The sequence below is a fragment of the Castor canadensis genome, chromosome 11 (genome assembly GCF_047511655.1).
Source record: "Castor canadensis chromosome 11, mCasCan1.hap1v2, whole genome shotgun sequence".
NCBI classification, from domain to species: Eukaryota; Metazoa; Chordata; class Mammalia; order Rodentia; family Castoridae; genus Castor; species Castor canadensis.
Window position 1 is genome coordinate 114,562,726 of NC_133396.1, and position 23,163 is coordinate 114,585,888.

General features: G+C 42.1%; 1 protein-coding gene across 2 annotated transcripts; it reads left to right on the forward strand.

Annotated features, from left to right (window-relative positions):
* The first annotated feature begins 266 nt into the window (after positions 1 to 266).
* Slc30a10 (solute carrier family 30 member 10) lies at positions 267 to 13,105 on the forward strand. 2 transcript variants are annotated; one of them, XM_020157729.2, is made up of 4 exons: positions 267 to 1,133; positions 1,769 to 1,846; positions 9,011 to 9,250; positions 11,384 to 13,105. In XM_020157729.2, exons 1-4 carry the CDS (start codon positions 494 to 496, stop codon positions 11,866 to 11,868), a joined length of 1,443 nt encoding a protein of 480 aa, XP_020013318.2. In that variant the 5' UTR covers positions 267 to 493; the 3' UTR covers positions 11,869 to 13,105. The 2 variants fall into 2 exon arrangements, with proteins under 2 accessions (XP_020013318.2, XP_073904394.1); XM_074048293.1 differs by having other exon boundaries at positions 829 to 1,133; positions 1,731 to 1,846.
* The last annotated feature ends 10,058 nt before the right edge of the window (positions 13,106 to 23,163 follow it).

Here is a 23,163-nt window from a genome sequence, read left to right on the forward strand (position 1 = left end):
TTCAGCAGAACACTGGCGGGAGGGAAGAAGGGAGGGCCTGGAGAAATCGGCCATTGGAGCATCTCATCTTTGCTTAGAGGGCTGTGAACACAGACATCCAGACACGCCCCCTCCTCTTGGCAGCTCCCTCTGCACCATGCTGTCCTAGAAGGACAGACACTGGCCGGTGGCCACCTGCCAAGTCAGGCCTGGCCAGGAGGCGAGGGAGGAGGGCGTAGGGGCCGTGGGAGGAGGTGGCTTAAGGGTTTTTCAGATACTGCCGCTGCCGCCACTCCTGTAGACTCTGGACTGCGGAAACTGGGAGCGCTCTGCTTCTGCCTTATAAAAAGCGCCTGGGCAGGGCGGGCCCGGTAGCCCCTGAGGCGGGTACCAGACCCGGGCCGAGTCCCGGCCTCCGCACCGCGCTGCCCCACCTCCACCTGTTGCGGAGACCGCGGCTGCGCTGGTTGGGGATACCGTGGGCTGGGCGATCGATCGCTGCTGGGCTGCAGAGATGGGCCGCTACTCCGGCAAGACATGCCGGCTGATCTTCATGCTGGTGCTCACCGTGGTCTTCTTCGTGGCCGAGCTGGTGTCTGGCTACCTGGGCAACTCCATCGCGCTGCTGTCCGACTCCTTCAACATGCTGTCGGACCTGATCTCGCTGTGCGTGGGCCTGAGCTCGGGTTACATCGCGCGGCGCCCCACTAGGGGCTTAGGGGCCACCTATGGCTACGCGCGCGCCGAGGTGGTGGGCGCGCTCAGCAACGCCGTCTTCCTCACAGCGCTCTGCTTCACCATCTTCGTGGAGGCCGTGCTGCGCCTGGCCAGGCCCGAGCGCATCGATGACCCCGAGCTGGTGCTCATCGTCGGCACCCTGGGGCTGGCAGTCAACGTGGTGGGGCTGCTCATCTTCCAGGATTGCGCCTCCTGGTTCTCCTGCTGCATCCCGGGCCGCCGCCGCCGCCCCCTGCAGCAGCCGCAGCCGCTGGACCAGGGCCCCACTCGTGGCGCTTTTGGGGGAACCCAGGGCGCGGAGGGCCAGCAGTACATTGCAACCCCCGTAACCCTCGGCTTGGACTCAGCTGTGACCCTGCGGGGGTCCTCGGTGGAAAGAAAGCAGAAGGGGGCCACCGTATTCTCAAATGTAGCAGGTGCCTTTCGGTTGCATCCTTTGGACCGCTTTGCCCTTCCCTTTTCCTCCTCCTCCCTCCTCCCTCTGGTCCCTTTCTCCTTATCCCACGCCCTTTTTTTCTTTATATTTTAAATCTCCTTTGCAGTCTGCTTTACTTCTAACAATATATTCCCCATAATTTTTCTGTTTTCTTTTTCCCCCTGCCTCTGGATGCATGTGCCCTTATCCTCTTTTCTTTCCCTTCATTCTCTGAGTGGAAGTATCGATTTTCTTGGAAATCAGTTATTATTATTGGGCAATAGACAGCATTCCCCATGTCCCCTCCTGCATCGATTGCTGTCTGAACTTTGTTTCTCTCCTCCCCCTTTGCCATCCTCTGTCCCTTGGTGCTATGGGTTTTGGGGTGGGGGTGGGCTCCCACTGTTCTCCTCCCCCCTTTTTTTTTAATATGAGAGGAAGTGTGAATGAAGTCCAAAGGTGGATCCCAAGGCTCCTTTAGGGCCAAAATGTAGTCTTGTGGGCTGTGTGTGTGGAAAGAAGTAGGGCTACCATATATTAGTAGGAATTTAAAATAACAGAACTTTATTTTGAGTACCTTGGTTCTTTTTGTTTGTAGAACTTATACACAACACAAGGTTTCTTCTTTGAATGCAGGTGACTCCCTGACCACCCAGAATGAGCCTGAAGAGACTACAAAAAAGGAGAAAAAGTCTGAAGCCCTGAATATCAGAGGTAGGATTGACTGGGCCAACCTCAAATCCTAGTGATACATGTGGACTGTGCTGGGCTTTCTATTTCTGTTTGACTTTGACTTTGAGTAAAGCAAAGGTGTCTTTCAAAGTAAGCCAGCTACCCACACAGACTATGACCCTAATGTCTTGCCTAATCACTGCATTGATTCTGAGGGAGAAGCCAGTCTCTAATGATTTATCTTTGCTCTAATTACACCCATTAGAATACCCCCTGCTCCCACCTTCCACATGATAGTACCATCTTACTACTTTACCCGGTTTTGTCCATTCGTGGATCTTGCTAATCTACAATGCTGGGATGACAGGTGCGGGGCACCACTGTACCAGCTCATTGATTGAGATGGGGGGGGTCTCACTAACTTTTGGCCTGGGCTGGCCTCCAACTGAGATTCTACCAATCCCCTCCTTCTGAGTAGCTGGGATTACAAGCATAAGCCATGGAATTTGACCATCTTTCCAAATTCTTGGGCACAGATATTTGCTTTAGAGTGGTTCCAACAGGGTTTACTTTCCAATCTTGACTTTAAGAATTTTAACAAAAGTTATTACCTTCATATAGTTTGGGGGAAGCCTGGAGTGAGGCTTATATGGAAATAATGTAATGAAAACCTAATAATCCAGGAGATGCTTTCTACTTTGAGAGTCTCACATCTGATTTATAAAGTAATTATCAGAATGAATTCAGAGGGAAAATCCAGAAAACAACAACATATGAGCTCCTGAAAACATTCTAAATAAATTAAACATTTTTATTAGCATACATTAAAATACAAGGGGGTTTCACTGCATAAATAAATTAAAAATTTAAAAGTAAATTCGGTGGGGGGAGTTTGGTCTTCTGAAGAGCATGGTGGGAAATCTTTTCGAGAGAATCTGTAATGAAAATATAGATTTTATTTAATTTATCTTTCTTTTTTCTTGATATTTTACCTTTTATTTATTTTTTTGGTGGGACTGGGATTTGAACTCAAGGCTTCGGGTTTACAATCAGGAACTCTATTGCTTAAGCCACTCCTCCTCTTTATCTTTCTTTTTAAAGGTCCAGTTTAAATACACACACACACACACACACACACACACACACACACACACATTAGATTGTTAAGGTTAAGTTCACTATCAGAGCCCTTTAACTTTTCAAAGCACATGCTGAAAATTACCTTCATTTTGTGTCTGAAAATTTAGAAAAAGAACAGGTAGGTAAAAAGAAGCAAAGAGTGACGAGTCAATCGATAGACTTTGTGACTTTGTTTGAGAAATTTGTATGGCCTTGCTAATTTGGGGGAGGATGTACAGGGGATGGGACCCAGGCCCTGGTGCATGCTCCAAGTGATCTACCCCTGAACTACCTGCCCCTCCCCCCAGCCTGCCTCAATCTAAATAATGGTCACTCCAAAGCTATTGGAGATCCTGGGTAGAAAAAAGTCAGTGGAAAGAAGTGTTTCTGTACCTGCTGAGCCTTTGGTCCGCAGGTATTTGCAAAGTGCACCTAGAGCTTCTGACAGAGGTGAGAGTACAGTGACCAAAAATTTGGGATTTGGCTTCAAGCTGTTCAAGTGTGAGTTCTGGCTCTGCCACTTAAGAACCAAAGGACTTAGGGTGAATGATTGAATCTCCTTAGGCCTCCAGGTCCTTCATGTTACAAATGAGGAGCATGAAGGCTAGAGGTGTGACTCAGTGGTAAAGCCCTAGTCTAGTGTGTGTGAGGACCTGGGTTCAATTCCCAGCACTGCAAAAATAAAAACACAGTAATAAAATAAAAGAGAATAGTCACAATACCATCCCATGGGCTCACAGTGAGGGAAAATGTGTACAGTGCTTAGGTTTATGGTGGGAAAATGAGCTAAGGCTTTCATTGAGTGACTACTTTGTGCCAGGCACCATTCATGAATGAGTCACTTAGTGTTGGCAACAACCTTCCTGGGTGGATACTGTTGCCATGCAGGGAGTGGAATTGCTGTTGTCAGGCAGGGAGTGAGTGAAATTGCTGCTCTAGTAAGGGTCAGCTCAGATCATCCCTACTGCTTCTCCTGAGTACCCTTGCTGTGCTCTCTGGAGCCTTTCTGTATCTGAAGCTAAGCATGAGTCTGTTGTCACCTTAAGCCCTGAGGCTTCTTGGTGCCACGATTCAGGGAGGGAATTTGGAATGTAAAAGCTGAAAAGACCTTAGAGCAAATGCATTTCCACCCTCCTGCTTTACAGATGAAAAAAACAGGGTCTACAGAATTTGATTACTTCTCCAAGTCCCCTAGGCTAGCAGCAGAGGTGCGCTGGAATCCGGGGCTCATCCTTCATTTTCTAGCTCTTTCCATGGTCACCCACTGCCTCTGGCCTCCAGAGGTGGCTTGCTTCTCCAGTGTACATATCTGGCAAATCATCTGAGCAATTTCTTGAGAAGGCAGGGTTGCTAATTGTTTTTTATGTACCACACACACAAAATTTACGTATGTAGTTACCAACACATACATACCTTGCCAATTTTTTTAAATTAAAAAAATGTTGACATTTATAGAGATGGTAAAGTTCTGGGGACTTTTCTACTCCAGGAGTTCTCAACAGTGTTACAATCACTGGAAAGAATGAGAGTAGAGCTATATATTGTACTGGGACTTGAATATAAGCTATTGTTTCATGTTCTATCCTTCAATAAAAATTTAGTTATGCCACCTTCAACAAAAAAAGCAGGGGTTGCCTCCTCCCACCCCAGGTCTACTAAGTGGTGATCTTTGTCTCTAGGTAATCTGTCAGATGGGTCTTTCTGAATCATAGGTATGATCACATCAGGGTTTGCCCAGAAAACTTTACTGCATTCAATAAAAGTCTGAACTCTGCTGGCATTCCGAGGTTTTCTGTGCCTTGCCAACACTCCTTTCTAAAACATTTCTGCCCTTTTCTTTACCCCTTTAATTGCCTCCCCTCCCCTCACTACCTCTTGCCTTTTCAACACTTACTGCTCAGTAGACGGAGGTGAGAAGTGCCTGACTTCCAGGTCAGGCAGATTTGCTTTGCATTCTGCCTCTGACTTTTCCTAGTGTGTAACCTAGGGCAAGCAACTTCTCTTGAGCTTCAGATGATAGTGGTTCAAATATCACTGTGTTGTGATGAGAAATTCATTTGTGCTTGGAACAGCATGGAGGACTGACTCAACAAATTACAATGGTATATCTCTGGAGAAGCAAGATTCTCAGGTTTTTCATCACAGATGGCCTTCTTCCTCCTCACAAGGTCACTGATGCTCTTATTGTTCACTATGATGACTACAAATAGCAGTAATGAAGTACACATTTCAAAAAAACTAGAAGAAGGGGTTTTCGGTATTTTATCATAAAGATAAAGGCTTGAAGCGATAAATATGTTTACTCTGATTTAGATATTATACAATGTATACGTTTCAAAACATCACATGGTGCCCCCAAAACATGCACAATTTTTCCAAAAAGCAGAATAATGTCTGTGCACTGTGGATCTCAGAGGGTAATGACCACATCCTCTTCGTATTTATATGGGAGTCCAGAAAACCTACTGCATCATTGCGTTTCAAGATTTTCAGGGGCTAGAGATGTAGCTTAATAGTAGAGTGCTTGCCTAGCAGGTGCAAGGCCCTAAATTTGACCTCCAGCCCCAAATAATAATAATAATAATAATAATAATAATAATAATGATAATAAGAAGGAAGAACTAAATGCACTGATGCTTTCAATAGGCTATTTTTATTTTTTATTTATTATTATTATTTTTGGTGGCACTGGGGTTTGAATTCAGAGCCTTTCACTTGCTAGCCAGTGCTCTACCTCTTGAGCCACTCCGCCAGCCCTGTCAGGCTGTTATTTTGTTTGTTTGTCTTTGGGGGGTTGTTTGGTGCTGGGAATAGAACCCAGGGCCTCATAATTGCTAAGCATATGCTCTGTCACTGAGCTATATCCGGAGCCCTCCACAGTTTTTCAAACTGAAGGTCAAGACAGTTTGTGTCTTAAAGTTCACTTACTCGAATATGATTAGCATTTGGAACAGTAATTAGAGTTAAATGAAATAAAATAGAAAAATATTAATAAATCATACATAAGGGGAGGTTTTTTTTTTTGCTTTCTCATGAATTATTTTCTTCACTTTGTGTCTTTCTGTGTGCTAGGATGTAAAATAAAATTCTTAGTGTGAATTGTGGGAAGAATGAGTTTGAAACCTATTATTTTAAATGTGCTTGAAAGCTGCTGTTTTTTGTAACTCTTAGCGGCCAGTGGTGGCACTTCTCAGAAGGAAGACCTGAAGTTGGAATTTAGAACTTACTGGAGACAGGAAGCATGGTGGTCCACTAGTCAGACTTCCTAGGCTTAGATCCCCTGTAACAATTTCTAGCTGTATGATCTTGGATGAGTTGCTGAGCTACTCTGTGCCTCAGTTTCCTCATTTGTGACAAGACAGAAACCACGTCAGAGAGTCCTTCAGAAGACTTAATGTATAAATAAGCTTAAAGCAATGCTTGGTGCATACATGTTGGTTAGCATTATAACGAAGGCAGGAGTTAGTCTATGTCATAGGAGTTATGATTTACCAACCAGAAAATGTTATTTTATAAGTGCCTACTTTGTTCACTTCTTTAATATAAAGAAGGAAATGCTGGTAAGACCCTGATCCTCACGTTACTTATGGTCTTATGGAGGAAATGAGGCTAACATGCATGAGACAGAGAATAAAAGACTGTCTTAGGTTGTGACAGTGATGCCAAGTGTGTATAGGAAATATTAGGTCATCCTATTTATGTGGTAGCATTTTGTTCTGTCCTGAAGAAAGCTAAAACTTCAATCCTTAGCTCCTGCTAGAGGAATAGGTGGGCAGAACAACTCCTGGGAAAGTTTTGACTTTATGTCAAAACTTTTCTGTGCCTCAGGACATGGACTATAAAGGAAGAAGAACCTGTGGGAAAAGGTGGAAAAGGGAGGCACAGGATTACAAAATGAGAACGTTTCATGTGTATATTAAATCAGGACTTCATTATCATAAGTAATCACTCAGCCAAAAGGAAACATGGTGATTCTTTTATATTCCTGCATTTTTTTGAGGGGTAGTTTACAAATTACATTTAGTCTGTTTATAAAATAGTTTTTCCATGATATTACTCAGAATCCTGGAAGTAGTGCCAACCAGAGCAATTAACCCAATTAAAACGCCTTCAACTGAGTGTGGTGGCCCATACCTATAATCCCAGCACTTGGGAGGCTGAGGTAGAACGAGTGTGGGTTTGAGGCCAGCCTGGGCTGCATAGAAAGACCCTGCCTTAAAACAAACAAACGAACGAACAAACAAAATAAAATGCCTTCCAAGGGAGAATGTTTAGTTTCTGTCGTGAGTGGGTAGTCAATACTTTAGATTATTATTAACTCTACTGAGTGAATCTGTGGGAGATACATACAAAGACAAAGCAGCCCCACAGTTTGGCCTGGTGACAGGTACCAATTCTACCACTGTCACACCAGAATGGAACATGGTGTGACTATAAAATGGCAACTTTCAGATATTTGGTGGTTTTCAGATATGTATACCCTTGATGGCCTGGACAGGTTGTCTGGACTGGACAGGTGGCTTTTTTTTTTTTGTGGTACTGGGGTTTGAACCCAGGGCCTGCACCTTGAGCCATTCCACCAGCCCTTTTTTGTGATTTTTTTTTCAATATAGAGTCTTGCAAACTATTTACTTAGGCTGACTTTGAATCATGATCCTCCTAATCTCTGTCTCCTGAGTAGTGTGAGCCACCTGCATCTGATTGGCTTTTTTTTTTTTTAAGCTGTCTTTGTACATAGCCTGTGCTGGCCTTGAACTCCTAATCTCCCTGTCTTAACCTCCTAAGTGCTGGGATTACAGATGTGTACCATTTCATCTGGCCACAGGAAGTAAACATAAAAATTAAACCCTCCTTTTTTTTTTTTTTTGGATGGTACTGGGGTTTGAACTCAGAGAGATGCTGTACCACTTGAGCCATGCCTCTAGCCCTGAACCTACCGACTGGCATGATTTCATGGGATTTTCTAGACTGAGTGAAAAGCAAGAAGCCATTTTCAGGTCATGCCAGGATGCCTGCAGGCGTGTAAGACTGTTCCTAACAGCATCTTCTGGACGCTTATGCTATGTGTTTAACATTGATTCTGGCGTTACCCTCTGTGAACAAATACTTTGTGTCCATATTTCATAATCCCTCTCACCAGATTCCCACCACATTTACCAAATTCCAACCTAAGCTGAACAATTAATTGGGTACCCAGATCATTGCTGTGGGTTGCATATTTTCTGTATATAATTGATACCGTCAGAAAGAGTTCCCTTAATTAAAGATATCCACAATTTTTATTTTTTCCTTTCTTTTCATTTATTTGCAGTGCTTGGGATCAAGTACTTGTGCATGGTGGACAAGCACTGTGCCACCAAGTTACATCCCCAGTTCCACACTTTTTATTCTTATCTGTAGAACTTCAATTTTATTTTATTGTGATAAATGGCTCTATGTGCAATTTTACTAGAGTTCCCGTTCTTGAGACCTTCTTAAACCAAATTCCATTGAAATGACCAAGGCTGAGAAAAAGTAGGCAAATGCTTATAGGGAAGGGGGAGAATGGATCAAGGTAGAGGGAAGACAGAATAAAACAAGCCACTCTTTTAGCTGGCCAAGGGGCTCAAGTGATAAGAGTACCTTAGCAAGTGTGAGGCCCTGAGTTCAAACTCTAGTACCACCAAAAAAAAAAACCAGAAAAAAAAAAGAACCGCTCTTTCAATTTAGCTTAGTTCTATCTCCTCTTAAAAGTGTTTAAAATAATTTAAAGTATAGGTACTTGTCTGAAACAAATCAGTCAGGTAGCTTCTGTTTTTCCAGCGTGGTATCCTCTGATGGGTGGCAATAGGAGATAGCACAGTCATTCTTCCTTCAGGTGACAGCTATCCAGGCTGGTCCTCTTTCTGGGCTCTCTGGTTCCTAGGATGGTGGCCTGCGGTTTTGTTTTCTGAGAAGTTGTTGCCATTATTTTTTCATTCTGATCCATCCTGGTGTGGAAAACAGATAGTAAGAGGTATTCGTGTGCTTGGAAGTCCTACTGGCTAAGTGTCAGAGAGTTCCCACACTTGGTTCTGTGCTTTATCGGTGTGTCTTTCTTCTCGGCAGGTGTTCTTTTACATGTGATGGGAGATGCTTTGGGGTCTGTGATTGTGGTCATCACGGCCATCATATTCTATGTGCGTCCCCTGAAAGATGAAGACCCATGTAACTGGCAGTGTTATATTGACCCCAGCCTGACTGTTGTCATGGTCATCATTATTTTGTCATCTGCCTTTCCACTCATCAAGGAGACTGCTACCATTCTGCTGCAGATGGTCCCCAAGGGAGTCAACATGGAAGAGCTGAGTAAGTGGACTACATTCTGATATAGAACCACTGTCCATTTAATGTTACTTAAGGTACAGGGCCAGCACTAGTGTGGAGCAGTGTTTGGCTTATGCATTTAGAAATACCTGAAATCACTGTGTGAAGGTGACATCCATTGTGTGATTGGCAGCCTGATAAGAAGATTTCCAGGTCCAAGAACCAAACGCCCTTGGTAACCCATGATTCTCTGACCCAATTGCACACTTTTGAGAAAGTGTTGCTGGGCTATTTGCCCTCATACCAAAGATTTATTTTACTTCTCCTTGATTTTCACTCTGTGTTTTTCTGAAAATGGGAATCACTCATGTTCTAGATTCTGCCTTCAAAGGGCATGCAAGTCTTCCTGACTCTCATACTACTGTAGAAAGGGCAGCAGTCGAAATTCAGATCCTTCTTCATTAATGAAATCTGTCTCTTCACTTTGCTCAAACAGAAGTCAAACTCTCACTTTAGTGCATCTGAAGGTAAAAATTTTAGAGACTTTGTAGAATTTCTAAATGAAGACTGTTTAGATGTTGGTGAGAAACTGAATATAATTTGTTTCTGGTGTTTCTAAATGGAGATTTTACTTTTATAGAACAAAACTATTTCCTGCATATATGTCATTGTTTTATTTACATTGCTTCATCAGTTAGCCAGTAGGGATGAAATAGAAGATCAAAGGCCTATTTCATGACTCATACCTGATATTCAGTTCAAATGGATCATAATATGTTGTATGGCTGTGGTTAGACTGCCCTCTGATAGAGGGGTAGTTTGTAATGTGACTTCTTCTTCTTCTTCTTCTTTTTTTTTTTAATGCTGGGGTTTGAATCCAGGGCCTCTCATATGCTAAACACATGATCTCCCTCTGGGCTACAACTCCAGCCCCAGTGTTGCTTTTTAGTTTTGAAGCTTACAGCCCTGTGGGTGCTGTATTTACTAGCTCTCATTGGTGCTAGTCTGAGGAGTCATTGCCAACAGCTGCATCTCCTAAGGTCCTTTCTCCTGGATGTTCTATTGCCTTGTTTGGCCCCTATTCTGGGAACATTGTCTCTAAGAGTCACTGAGGTGTGGTCAGTGCTCTGGTTGCTTTAAAATAACCAACCTCCATTTCCTGAGCACCCGCTAGCTGCCCAGTGCTGTAGGCAGAGGAGGTGGTAGGAGGTGAGGGAGATGGAGGGAAGCAGATAGGGGGCTTCACCTTTGCCTTCTCAGGATCTGACTTGCCTCCCAGTTGAGGAAACTGAGGCACAGAGGGGGTGAGGTCAATTGCCTGAGTCATGCTGGTTGTCAGTGACTGCACTGGGATTCCAACTCCAGATGGCTACAGGGTCTTTGCTCATAAACCTGTTCTAATCATCTCACCAAATACAGTCATTTCAGAAAGTGTGGAAAATGAAATGCAGAGAAACCAAAATAAGAAAGGAGAAGTCTCTAATAATTCCACCATGGAAATTGGCACCCTTAATATTTTCTACATACACTGTATGAAAAATTTTAAAAAGATCATATATGTAGTTTGGCTATTTGCTTTTTCACCTCAAAATATTTATGTACATTTTCTCATATTCTTATATATGTAAGTTACTTTTTAAATACCTGTATCATGTCCTGTTGTAGAATTGTTTTAACTATTTTCTTGTTGTTTCTGTTTTTCATTAATGCAAAGAGCATTGCTGAAATAAACCACTTTTTGCACATAGCTATTTGGTTATCCTCTTTGCATTAAATCCTTAGTATGAGAATTGTTGGTAAAATTTTTTTGATCCATATTGCCAAACTATCCTTTTTAGAAAAGGTATTCCACTTCATGCTCTCATGGGAAGCCCAACAGAGTCTCCATCTCTTTGTATACCCAACAGCTCTGGCCATGACTTTTTTTTGTTGTTGAGCTGATTTTCTTGAATTACTTTTTTATGAGCTAATAATACATGGTATAGGAATTCAGAGAGAATGAAGAAGGTAATGGGAAGATGTTTTCCTACAGAGAGAACTATTTTTTTCTTCCTGTTAGTCTTAGTACTTGCACAGCCATTTTGGTGAACACATTTAAGCAACATACCTTCCTATGGTTCTGTGTTTCAGTTACCGCACTCACAGTTGGCTATCGTTTGCTCTTCTCTGTTTTAGTGAGTAAACTCTCTACCGTGCCTGGAATCAGTAGCGTGCATGAGGTGCACATCTGGGAACTTGTAAGTGGAAAGGTCATCGCCACCTTGCACATCAAATACCAGAAGGACACGGGGTATCAGGATATCAGCACAAAAATTCGAGAAATCTTCCACAATGCTGGAATCCACAGTGTGACCATCCAGTTTGAGAGAGTGGACCTGAAGGAAGCCCTGGAGCAGAGGGACTTAGCTCTGCTCTGCAGCAATCCCTGCATCTTCCCCAGCTGTGCTAAACAGCTGTGCTGTCCCCCTGGGGCACTGCCACTGGCTCATGTCAATGGCTGTGCTGAGCACAATGGCTGTCCCCCTCTGGAGACCTACCAAAGTAAAAGTGACATCACAGAGGTGGCCATCGACATGTTTGTGGATGGCAGTTTGACTGACCATGGCCAAACGCTTACCAAAACTCAGAAGGAACAATGCGAAAACAGTACATATTTTTAAACTGGCATCCACATAAAATCAGAATGTAGAGATGGAGCACGTTGAATCACCAGCTTGGCTTGTGGAAAGAATTTTGAGGGTTGTGGGCTCAGACTGAACTTGCACTCTATGTGTTCAGTAAGGGCTGGCTGCTTGGGAATTTAGTGGAACACATCTGTTTATTTTCATGTCTGGTCACCCCTTTCTATTACCTTGGGTATCTCAACAGTTGGGTATCTTCAACAGTTTTGAGTTGGAGCATGGGTTTTCTAAAGCAAACTGCTCTGGCGTATGTGTCAGGGGCATCCACTCTGTGGACACAAGACTCAAAGTAGTTCTGAGTTTTGTTTTCTTTGCAGTGCTGGGCATTGAATCCATAGCCCTCATGCGTGCTAAGCAAGTGCTCTACCACTGAACTGTACCCCCAGCTCTTGTTTTTAGCGTGATAGAACTTTCAGCTGACTCTCAGGTGAGATCATAGGCTAAATATGTAGAAAAAACTGAAGTACTATAATACCTGTGGGATTTTTTTCCCCCATTTCCCTTGGAGATCATGAATGAGGAAAATTAGGTATTTGTGGCACTGCAGAAGTATCTTTTCTTCTATTCACTTACAGATAAATGTAAAATGAATACCCATTAAGATGAATACCTTTTAAGGTAGACAATGTTCTCAGAATGTTGGAGGAGGAAGAGTTTAGTAGGGATAGGCAGAAAAATGTTTTCTGATCATCTCTTTATTTTGTGAGGTGAGAGAAAACAAATTTTTACTTTCTGCTGGGAACAGATCTGCAGCTACAACGTGTTTGAGTATTTAAACATAGAATAATTCTCTTTGCTTGGAAGTGTGAGGACATTCCCACTTCCTTACATATGGCACAAACACTTACTCACTGTTTTTGAGAGTTTCCAGTTGAGATTCTTGTCACTTATAGCTTTGATAATGATATACTATTTGTCCAAATTTCCTTAGCCTCCTTTTATGTGATCACATTGGTCAACACAGCATTTACAAGGGGAAATGGATATTCTTGGGACAGGAGAATACATGACATTGTGTGCTTATTCCTTCCCAATCAATAAGCTAGACTACCTTTCTTTAATTAAACATAATTTGAAGTATTTATTATAGTTGCCAACACTTGATGTCCAAGCAAGAAATGAAAATGAATTTGTCTGCTGCTTTTAATGTGTTTAGAATTTTCTTTTATGTCTCTTACCCATATTGCCAAGTTCAAATAAATTTCTTATAACCTGATTCAAACACTTAACTGAACTATAGTAGTGGTGGAGGAACATCCATCTGTCATGTATTTAGCACATCAGTATTTAAATCAAACAGCCTTACGGGGATGAGAAAATGAGGGTTACCTTACTTAAAGAGCTAGCATCCTCTCTGATAGGTTACAAGATTAAAAATGATCTCCTGGGCTGTAAGCCTTGGGTCTTATTTAGAATCTGCTAAAACTCATTTTAGAAGTACGGGGATCATAATAGCAGCAGTATCCACATTGTTTCAGCACAAAGATCATTTAAAAATTTTTGTCTTTATTGGGCATCGTGGCTTGTGCCTATAGTTCCAGTTTCTTAGGAGGCCAAGGCAGGAGGATCCCTTGAACCTAAGAGTTCAAGGCTAGCCTGGTAACATATTGAGAACCTGCCTCAAGACAAAAAGTTTTAGTCCTAAATTTTAATACTGATAAGTAAGCTGCTGTGATCAGTAGTACAGAAAAGTCTTTGTTCCTTGGAAGTTTATTCTCTAAGTTTAAATTGGCTATGGATAATTAAATAGAAAAATAAGATTTTATGCACTTTGTAAGCTAAAAAGGGAATGAAAATAATTCATGACATTTCTACTTTTAGTATTAAAAATGTGATATATACTCATATAAACCATAGGATTTTCTAAGAAACTCACCACAGTGATATATGAGCCAAATTCCGCTACATAAATGCTGTTTGAAATGCTGCATCTAGAGCCAAAGCAGAAATTTGTTACTTCCAAGTGGAACTCACTTCATTCTGTCTTTATTAAAAAGGAAAAATGTAATTTCCAGCTTTTCTGCTACTGGCCAATGGGGTGCATTTTAGTTTGTATCTAAACAATGTTCTTTAATCTCTGAAGTATTTTTCTGGAAAAGAAAAGGCACTTAATTCCATCATAATTAAATCTAACCTCAGAAAATTATCTTGATTGACACTTATATAACAAATTGTAGGCAAAGGTCAATGTGAAATAATGCCTTTTAAAGACAGTTTTGTTGAGTGCAGGTTTTTTTTGGTTTTTTTTCGGTATTAGGGGTTAAACCCAGGTCCTTGCACGTGGGACACTATTACTGAAGCCAGGCTCCCAGCCCTTTTGTTTTTGAGATAGGGTCTCACTCACTCTGCCCCAGCTGGCCTTGACCTCAGGATCTTCCTGTCTCAGTCTCACAGGTACCTGGGATTACAGGCATGAACCATACACTTGTCTCTGAGTGCCAAGCAAGCTGTGTAAGTGCAACAGTGTTGAATTGGGTTAGATGGGGTGCATTTGCTACCTCTGTCACGGTGATGCCTGCTGAATGAATGGTATTTTCACTTAGGTTTTACTCTCCCTTCAATTTTCCTGTCTTTTAATTCTCCTAAGGAAATGCAACAGTTTTCTTCTTCCCTCCGAATCAGCCCTGCTTGCTGGCAGTAGGGTTTCCTCTGAGATTAGAAAAAACACGGCCACACAGTTTGCGTTCCTGTGTGCTTACGTTCATTCTAGAAAATTCCCTCCTTTTTTTTAAGTACTGTTTTTTTTTTTCTCCCCTTGGGGATCAGTTCCAGGGTCTAGCGTGGGTGAGACACAGTTCTACTGTGGAGTCACAGTCTGAAAATATTTTTTATACGGCGCATGGCATCCTTTGTCTGACAGTCAAGACCAGTCGTCCTGCACTAGCCTGGTCATCTATCCTTCCAGCATTTTCCACTGTCTCCTGCCCTTCTTCACTAGAACAGTTCCTCTCCATCTCATTTCAGCACCAGCTATAGGAAGTACTAAGTCTGCTTCATTTTCCAACTTCAGGCTTTGTTTTTCAAAATAAAGATTATTTTTCCTGACAGTTGGCTATCATGAATACCCACAGAGCTACCAACCTCCACTGCTAATAGGAAAAAAAATACTGTCCTTCTAACTTTTTGGTAAAATTCCAACAAAATAGGAAGACATCATGTGAGGAAGAATTTTTAAATATTCACCATATTTACTTTTTTTTGGTCACTGGTTGAGCAAACTCTACTCGTAGTAATTAGGAGCTCCAAAATTCAATAGGATGAATGTTTTGAATGTCTAGAACATCACAGAGGTAGGTTTGGGATGATAAAAAGGCAGCCGTCTTGTGAAGTGGAAAGGGTTTCTCGATCAGCGATGCCAGCATTATCCCCCCCCAAGTTATGACAACCAAAATTGTCCCCAGACATTGCCACATATCCCTTGGGGGAATGTTTTGCCCTTAGTTTAGAACCACTATCTAAAATTGAATAGTCGAGGAACACTAAGGTTCACTTTTTAAAGACAATATTTTTATGTTTATTTTATGTTTTGGTGCTGAGGGTAAAACCTAGGATCTTGCACATGCGAAGAATGTATATGTGTTCTACCAGGGAGCTACACTCTCCCCTAGCCAAACAATGGTCTTAAAGGTATAAAAATTACCATTGTTCCTACATAGGGACTTTTTTTTTTCAGTACTGGGATTGCCTTGTGCTTGCAACGTAGGCATTCTACTATTTGAGCCATCGCGCCAGCCTTCCACAAAGGAATTTTGAACATTTAAAGAAAAACATATAATTTGAGGGGAAAAAATCCTTTACAAACACTATTTTATACATCAGTCATTAGGATAGTAAATGAAATGAAGAAAACAGAATTTGTTCTCACTGTTCTGTGGTGATTTCTCCAACTTATGAGTATACTCAACTTGATGGGCCTACTAGTAAATGAGACTGAATTATAACAGCACAACTGATTCTTAGAGTAAGGGGTTTAATTCTTCATATTTAAAATGACCAATCAAATGGAGGAGGCTAAGTCAGCAAAGTGAGACCCTGTGTCAACAAATTAAGACTAAACAAAACTGATTTAAAGCTTGATGATATTTCTTCTTATTACTTTCTGATAAGCAGCTCATCTTAGTGCTTCTGACAAGTTTAGACATTAAAATAATCCTTTATTGTTTATGACTAACTTAATCCATTACTGAATCCTATTTTCTCTGAGAGGGCAAAATTTATTAACTGATTTTGAAAGTATCTGGCTCTTAAATGCATTTTCACACCCTTGTAGTTGAAGATTGCAAAAAAGACAAGTTAGAAAAATGAGTAAACATTTCCTGACTGCATACCTGTTCTTCTGCCATGTTCTGCCTTTGGCCTGATCAACTGTCACCACTTTGTAGTTGTAAGTGTATTTATACCTGAGTGGCAATTGGTGGGAACGAGGTAACTGAGCCAGGAAACTAGTTCCTCAAAAGGAACTTGCATCAGACCACAATCCTCAATGTAATCCAGTGTTCTTAGGAATTTGGAATTTAGCTGATGCTGATATGTCACTTTCTGACACTTCTCTTTCCAGGTGTTTTAACCCGAACTTTCTTGTTTACATGGAACTTTCTTGAATGTTTGCTAAATAGTCAACTGTCACCTTTTAGTAGAAAGCCAGGCCATAGACACTGAAGCTATGCTGAATTCTCATGAGAACAACCTAGAAAGGATGATTTTCAAGGGGGAATGTCCCCTTCTGGAGGTTTGAGGTTATGTTACAGTATTGTGGAGTTTTGTTGCTTAAAGTCCTCCTGTCCTCACAGGCAACTTTGCCAAAGTATAATCATCATGTTTTGGGGGAATTGTTAAAAGTTTAGGACACAGAGTTTAAATAACTCACACTAATTGCATGTGAATCGCTCAACAATGTATGTACGTACGTAAGCCTTTTGAAGGTAAAAGATGTTCAATGGTGCTGCAAATAAAAATTTTTTAAAAATAGAATTATGACTCAGATGCTTGTAGAAATGAAATAGATAACAGTAGTTGAACTTGTTTTGTCTTTGTCACTTGTCTTGGGAAACTTATTACTCAGTAACTCCTCAGTTTTAATAATTTGGACCTAATTCTCCTTTTTCGTTTTGCTGATCTCTTCTTCACAGCCTTCCTGCTTGCTACCTTCTACCACTTGCAGTGCCACAAGGATCATGTGTTTTTCAACTTCCCATTACTGTAACAGATACCTGAGACAATCACCTTCTAAAGAAAAGGTCTCTCATGGCTCAGAGTTTTGGAGTTTTCAGTCCATGACCAATTGGCTCTCTTGCTTTTGGGCCTGTAGTAAGACAGCACATCATGGTGAGAGCACATGAGAGAGCAGACAACTGCTCACTTCATGGCTGAGAATTCAAAAAGAGAGAAAGAAGTTCTCAGATCTCACTATCCCCTTCAATGCACATCCTCAGCAATGGGGAGATGTCCTTCTAGGCCTCGTCTCTTAACATTTCTACCATCTCCCAATAGGACCAGACTAGGGACTAAGCCTTTAACACATGAGCCCTTAAGATCCAAAATATAGCAGTTCTTCTTGGCAAAAATGTCACAAATAAAAGCATCTGCATTACTTACTTCAAGCTACACTGATCTGGTTTTCTAGTGGAACATATTTGGCCTAGGCCTTACCATGTGGGTTTGTGAGGAAGGGGAGATACTTGGATTTAGGGAATGGTGGAGACCAAGGCTGATTTCGAAGAGTTCTCATAGACTTGGACATCTTTATAAAGTTGTTGACTGCAATCTTTGTGAGTGACCAGTCTTCCAGTTTTTTTCAAATACTTTTGTCAATCAATTGATTAAGCCACATACACTTAAAAACTGTGTGCAGGTGATTCTTGCTTCTAAGGAGTTTATAGTCTACATGTGAAATGAAGCTAAGTAAGGAGGTCCAACTGTGTTGGGGCAATAAGGAGCTGTACCTGGGATGGGAACACCCAGTGTTGGATGTGTCCTGGTACTGGAATGTATACCTTCCAGGACCTGGGCAGCATCTGCAATGGAGCGGGCTACACAACATTTCATGACCATCTGCTCCCTTTAATCACAAGTCTTCAGTGTGAGGCCTAGGACCAAGCCCAGGACACAGAGAACAGAATCTTTGACTATTCTATCCTCACTCTGTCTCACACTTCAGAAAATTTCTTTATAACACTACTGCTTCATAATATTATATTAAACACTTGTTTATTTCCTTCTCTCCCTCTATAATAAGGCTTTGGACAATCCACTTCTGTGTTTTTCAGCCCTTGACCCAGTACCTGACACATGATGGTAACTCAATATATGTTTTTTTTTCAACTACAAACTGAGCTTCAGTATTCTTGTTTATAAATGAGGCTTATGATGAAAGCTTGTGCTACCTACCTTGCAGGGCTGTTGGAATTAGAGAAATGGCTCACATGAGAACATAGTTCAGTGTCGAAGGATTTTATTCTCTTAGATGTTCAATCTGACATTCATAGGCTTCCTGTTCTTATTCTCTCCCATTCTAGGTAATTTCATTATGTCAATTAATTAAGCACTACTCAATGCTAAGCAGCAAATATAGAAGCATAAGCAACATGAGTGAAAGTGAACGGGAAGAAGGAAGTCAAGGACAGCTTCCCAGAAGAGTTGGTATTTGAAAATGACCTTGGAGTAGTTCAGTGAGTGAAGAAAGATGGAAAGGACATTTCAAATGGGCAGTGTAGACTTCATTCTTCAAGCAGCAGACTCTAGAACAAACTGAGGAAATGCCAGGAATGGAATATTTTTGGAAAGTAATTTTATCTATATATCTTCTCCACTATACCTTATGTGGCTCTGTATAGAGGGTTTCACATGACAATAAGCATCTGCCACTTTTGTTGCAGTACTGCCTAACTGAGCTCAGCTAGTTGTGGCTAAGGACACTCAGAGAGTCTGTAGAAACTCCAAATTCATTGTGCATTCACCCAATTTTGAAGCTGGCTTTCCTTGACCCTTCTCGATTGGTTTCAATGGAAGCAAGATGTTCACACTCCCTTCAGCACCTCCCTCCCAAAGCAGCTCAAGCCTTGCAGCCGCATCTAAGTCCACCTTTGCTGACTTCCTGTGTGAATCATTAGTATTCCCCAAAAAGGACCCCTTATGTCAGCCCCTCCTTCTCTCTTCTACCCCCACCCGGGTCTCTCAGGTTCAATTCGATTACTTTTAGCTCTGCTGTTGCAGAAGCCTCCTGTCCACTTCTAAACTTTCCCCTGCTTCTCTACTGTAAGAGGAAGGACAAACTCCTCCACCGGTCACTGAAGCCTCCTCTGACCCCAGAACCTCAAGCTTCACTTTCAGCAGACAAGAAGAGGAACTTGGAAAGTAGGAGGATCAGGCTGGCTTAGGTGGGATGTAATAAATATATTTTATAGGAATCGGGGAGGGGTTACTCCTTGCATGCCCCAAAGACATTCCTCTTTTCAGTTACATTTGCTAAACTATTTCCTTTCTGGTTTTTCCTCTTGTTGATTTAGCATGCCACTTTGTCCCACTGCATGGGAAGCAGTGCCACTCTGTCTCATCTGGTGTGAGATGAGAAGTAAGTGGACTTTCCTTCTCCTATTTTAACCACATGGTCACAAATGTACCTTGGCCAGAAGAATGAATGCCAATTTAGGGTCAAATATTTCATACTTCACACACATTCTTTTAAGCTTGGGGATGCAGAATTACATTTGCATGGGTTTCATAACCCTTTTGTCTATTTTCCTGGGAGAGGAGCTGAAGATGGAGGGAGAATAAATTCTCCTAGTGGCCAAGTGGCCGTCCTTGATATAGGCTGGGAGTGGTGTTGATAACAAGCGGGTCTCTTATCTACCTCAGGGGATTGGGGCCCTTAAAAGATCATACTGGAGTACTTCAAATTCAGGGCTGTAACCTGATGCTCAAAGGCATTCAGAAAAAGCTAGTACTATATTTTTGGAAGGAGTGATGTTTCATGTTTACTTTATACCTTTTGTTTTCTATTGTGAAAAATCACATTCCATTGTTCTTCCAAAGTGGAAAGACCTGATTTGATCCAGGGTATGATCAAAGTGCTTCACAGAAAAAAATTATTACAAAAATTAATGTATGGTATGAAGTATGCATGATGAAGTATAGAGCTTCTTTCGAACCCTGGTTGCACTGCATCAGCTCTTTGACCTTCAGAAGTACATTATCAGAGAACGAAAAAAAGTCTGAGGCTTCCTTTGTTCCATCTTTAAAATAGTGAAAATCGTACTTCCTGCCTTGTGAGTATATAGCGAGAACTAAAGATGGCTGCAGTGAGCTCTTAGCACAGGGCTTGGGTCTAGGACTTTTTGTTTGTTTCTGGGGTGTGGGTGCTGCGGTTTGAACTCAGAGCCTTGCCCTGGCTAGGCAGGCACTCTACCACTTAAGCCACACCTCCAGCTTAAGGGTGGATCTTTTAAAAATGCCAACATTAGTAAGTAAAATATCAACCAGACTTATTCCTATTTTTCATTCACTACTCACAGTGAAAATGTGTAGTATAAACCAGCACCCAATGAGATTTTAAACTCATTGTATTTTTAAAACTTGATCATATTTTTAGGAAAGCAAGACAAATCCCATGCTAAAGGGATCAACTCCATAGGACCTTGCCTCCCCATTGGACACAGGTGATACTGCAAGCAGTCACATTGCTAATAGTTACTGAGGCAGCAGTCGGGTCACAGGTGTGCTGTAGTGGTGGCCAGCAAACTTTGTCTCATGTGATGGAAGAACAATAGTCATGGACAACAGGGTGAGCAAAAGAGCAGTTTTATTTAAGCAGAGAGGAAAAGGAGAGAAGAAACACCCATACAGGAGGAGTCTTTAGAGTGAGCCCCCAAGGATCTTTGTCTAGGGGTTTTTATAGGGATTTTTTTTTCCTCGTCGAAGGTAGCTGGTTGTGTCTCTGTGCTATTGGTTTATTCAGGGGTGTATGTCATCAGCAGCCAGTGTGTTCCATGGGGACACTGTGCATGCTCCCCTTTCCCTTTCCCAATGGTCCTCATGTCCGGCGTACTGGCTGGGCATCCCATTGGCATGGCTCACGTACCATTCACGCCTCAGTAGTTTGAAGGTCTGGGCAAGCAATCTCAGACTCTTCAGACTCCCCACACCTGTTTATCTTGTCTCTGTGTCCTTGGTAAGTTTCTGTCGAGTTTTCCTGTCCCTGTTCTGCCTGACCATTTTCTATCTCCTAACTTCCAGTCTCATTACTGAATCCAGGGTCCAAGTCAGAGGCAGAGAGTGCTTCTGCTGATTCTGAGTGTACGTCATTGCTGACAGTACCCTCCAGCCAGACGTCACCAGGAGCACACCTGCTGTGCATCAGGGGCACTCAGCAAGAAGTGCTCAAAGGACTGTTGTAGGATTCAGGCTCAGGCTCTGCGAAGGAAGTGGGTCTTTGGTCTGGATGGCCAATGGCAATTATCCATTAGCCAATGGATAATCTCAGGCCTGGGAATCTTAGCAAATGCTGTTGATGAGATGAGAGGGACCTAACTGGCAGCAGCAGTCACTTGTTTTATCCAGGATGGGGTCTGTATTTTTGTGGGCTGCACATATTTCTGTGCTCATACGTGGTTGGGGGTGAACTTGTTTCTAACCTCAGTTCGTCGTGGTCACAGGGTGGTGTCTTGGCTGGTGCTGCTACTCTGAGAGGTTGTGTCCAACAGGAGAACACCACGGCTCAGCTGGGAGGACCGGGCCAGTCCTGTGAATGCCAAGGCCCATGGACTTGTCGATTTCTAGATTCCAGGGGCCTGCTTTTCTGTTTATTGTGCTTTCAGTACTTAGCATATGTGTGGTACATTTTAACGAAGCCTGCTATGAGCATTTAAATCCTGGCTTGAAAGCCACATAGAAGCTGAGATATGCTGAGCCTTGGGACAGTTAATATCCTTCACACTTGGTACGTGAGGTGTGATGCCTACCTCCCAGGAGTGTTGTGAACATTAAATGAGATAACACATTTTTGGCAAAGAGTTGGCAATTTAAAAATGTCAGCTGTGTTTGTTGAGTCCCTCTGTATAGCTCTGTCTCTACAACTGTCTGATTTTAAGACATGGACAAAATGCATGCTAACATTTTCCCTCATTTTATTTCATTGCCTCATGGGGCTATTAAAAACACTTTAAATATTGCAATCAGAAGACCTGTCAGAAACCTAAGTTATTTCTTCCTTTATACTCACTTATAGGAAATTCTCTTGTGTGGCTTTAGCCATCACTATTGCTGTTACCAGTATGATGGTGTCAAATAAGAGGAGACAGAGTGAGTCTGGTGGCTCTTTGCCTCCCGGTGTGGGAATTTCCATGGCTTGTAAGAGGCCAGACGGTCTGTCATCCAATACCCAGGAATCCTGAGTCTGCCCATCAGCACACGCTTACTGAACACAGGAGTGAGTGAGTGAGGACACACTTCTCACAGTCCACCAAGCAGGTGCCTTCTTTGTCTTTGACTCCATCATTCGAATGGGGCCCAGCTGTGTGTTACTGAGTCATACTCAACACTTTAATGGAAGGAATGCTCTGAGCGAGCGATCTGGGGTCCCCCACCAGATACAACCATGTGTAGGGGGTGCAGATGTCCTATCTCCTCCTTCCTCCACCCTGGACTTGGGTTGCCACACCCCCATTCATTTCAGGCCATTGAATTTGAAACAGATGTTTTTAGCCCTGTTGTTGATAAGAAAGTGTTCTTTGTTCTGTTTTGGGGTGTGGGATGTCTCCTGCTCTCCTTCCTTACCTTCTTTTGCATGTTTTTTTTTTTGCCTTTCCTAGAACATTAAAAAAAGAAAAGCCTAAATGGCAAGGAAACAAAATAGTGAAGGAATGTGCAAAGCGTTTCAGAGAATTCCAAACTTCAGAAGAAAACATGTTTGATAAAGTAATCATACAAGTTTTGTTTTTCAATTCAAGTTTTAAAAAATTGACATTGGGAGAGGGGTATGAAAGAGAGCAGTGGTGGGGGTGAATCCAAGTATGATATATTTGATACATTGTAAGAACCTTTGTAAATGCTACAATGTACTCCCACCCAGTGCAACAATAAAGGAAAAACAAAATAAAAAATTGACATTGTATTCTGGCTCTTCTCTTCCCTGTTTTAGTAACAGTTATACACTCTTCCATTACATAGCTCTATCAAGTGCAATGTGTTCTGTGGATAAATTTTCTTTCTTTCTTTTTTCGGTGGGATTGGAGTTTGAATTTAGGGCTTTGCACTTGCAAACAAGGCACTCTACTGCTT

Bases quoted from the DNA above. Each gene is read 5' to 3' on its own strand.
- Slc30a10 (XM_020157729.2), top strand. From the start codon at position 494: ATGGGCCGCTACTCCGGCAAGACATGCCGGCTGATCTTCATGCTGGTG. The intron at 1,847-9,010 runs GTAGGATTGACT...TCTTCTCGGCAG, and splicing joins TGAAGCCCTGAATATCAGAG to GTGTTCTTTTACATGTGATG. The intron at 9,251-11,383 runs GTAAGTGGACTA...TCTCTGTTTTAG, and splicing joins AGTCAACATGGAAGAGCTGA to TGAGTAAACTCTCTACCGTG.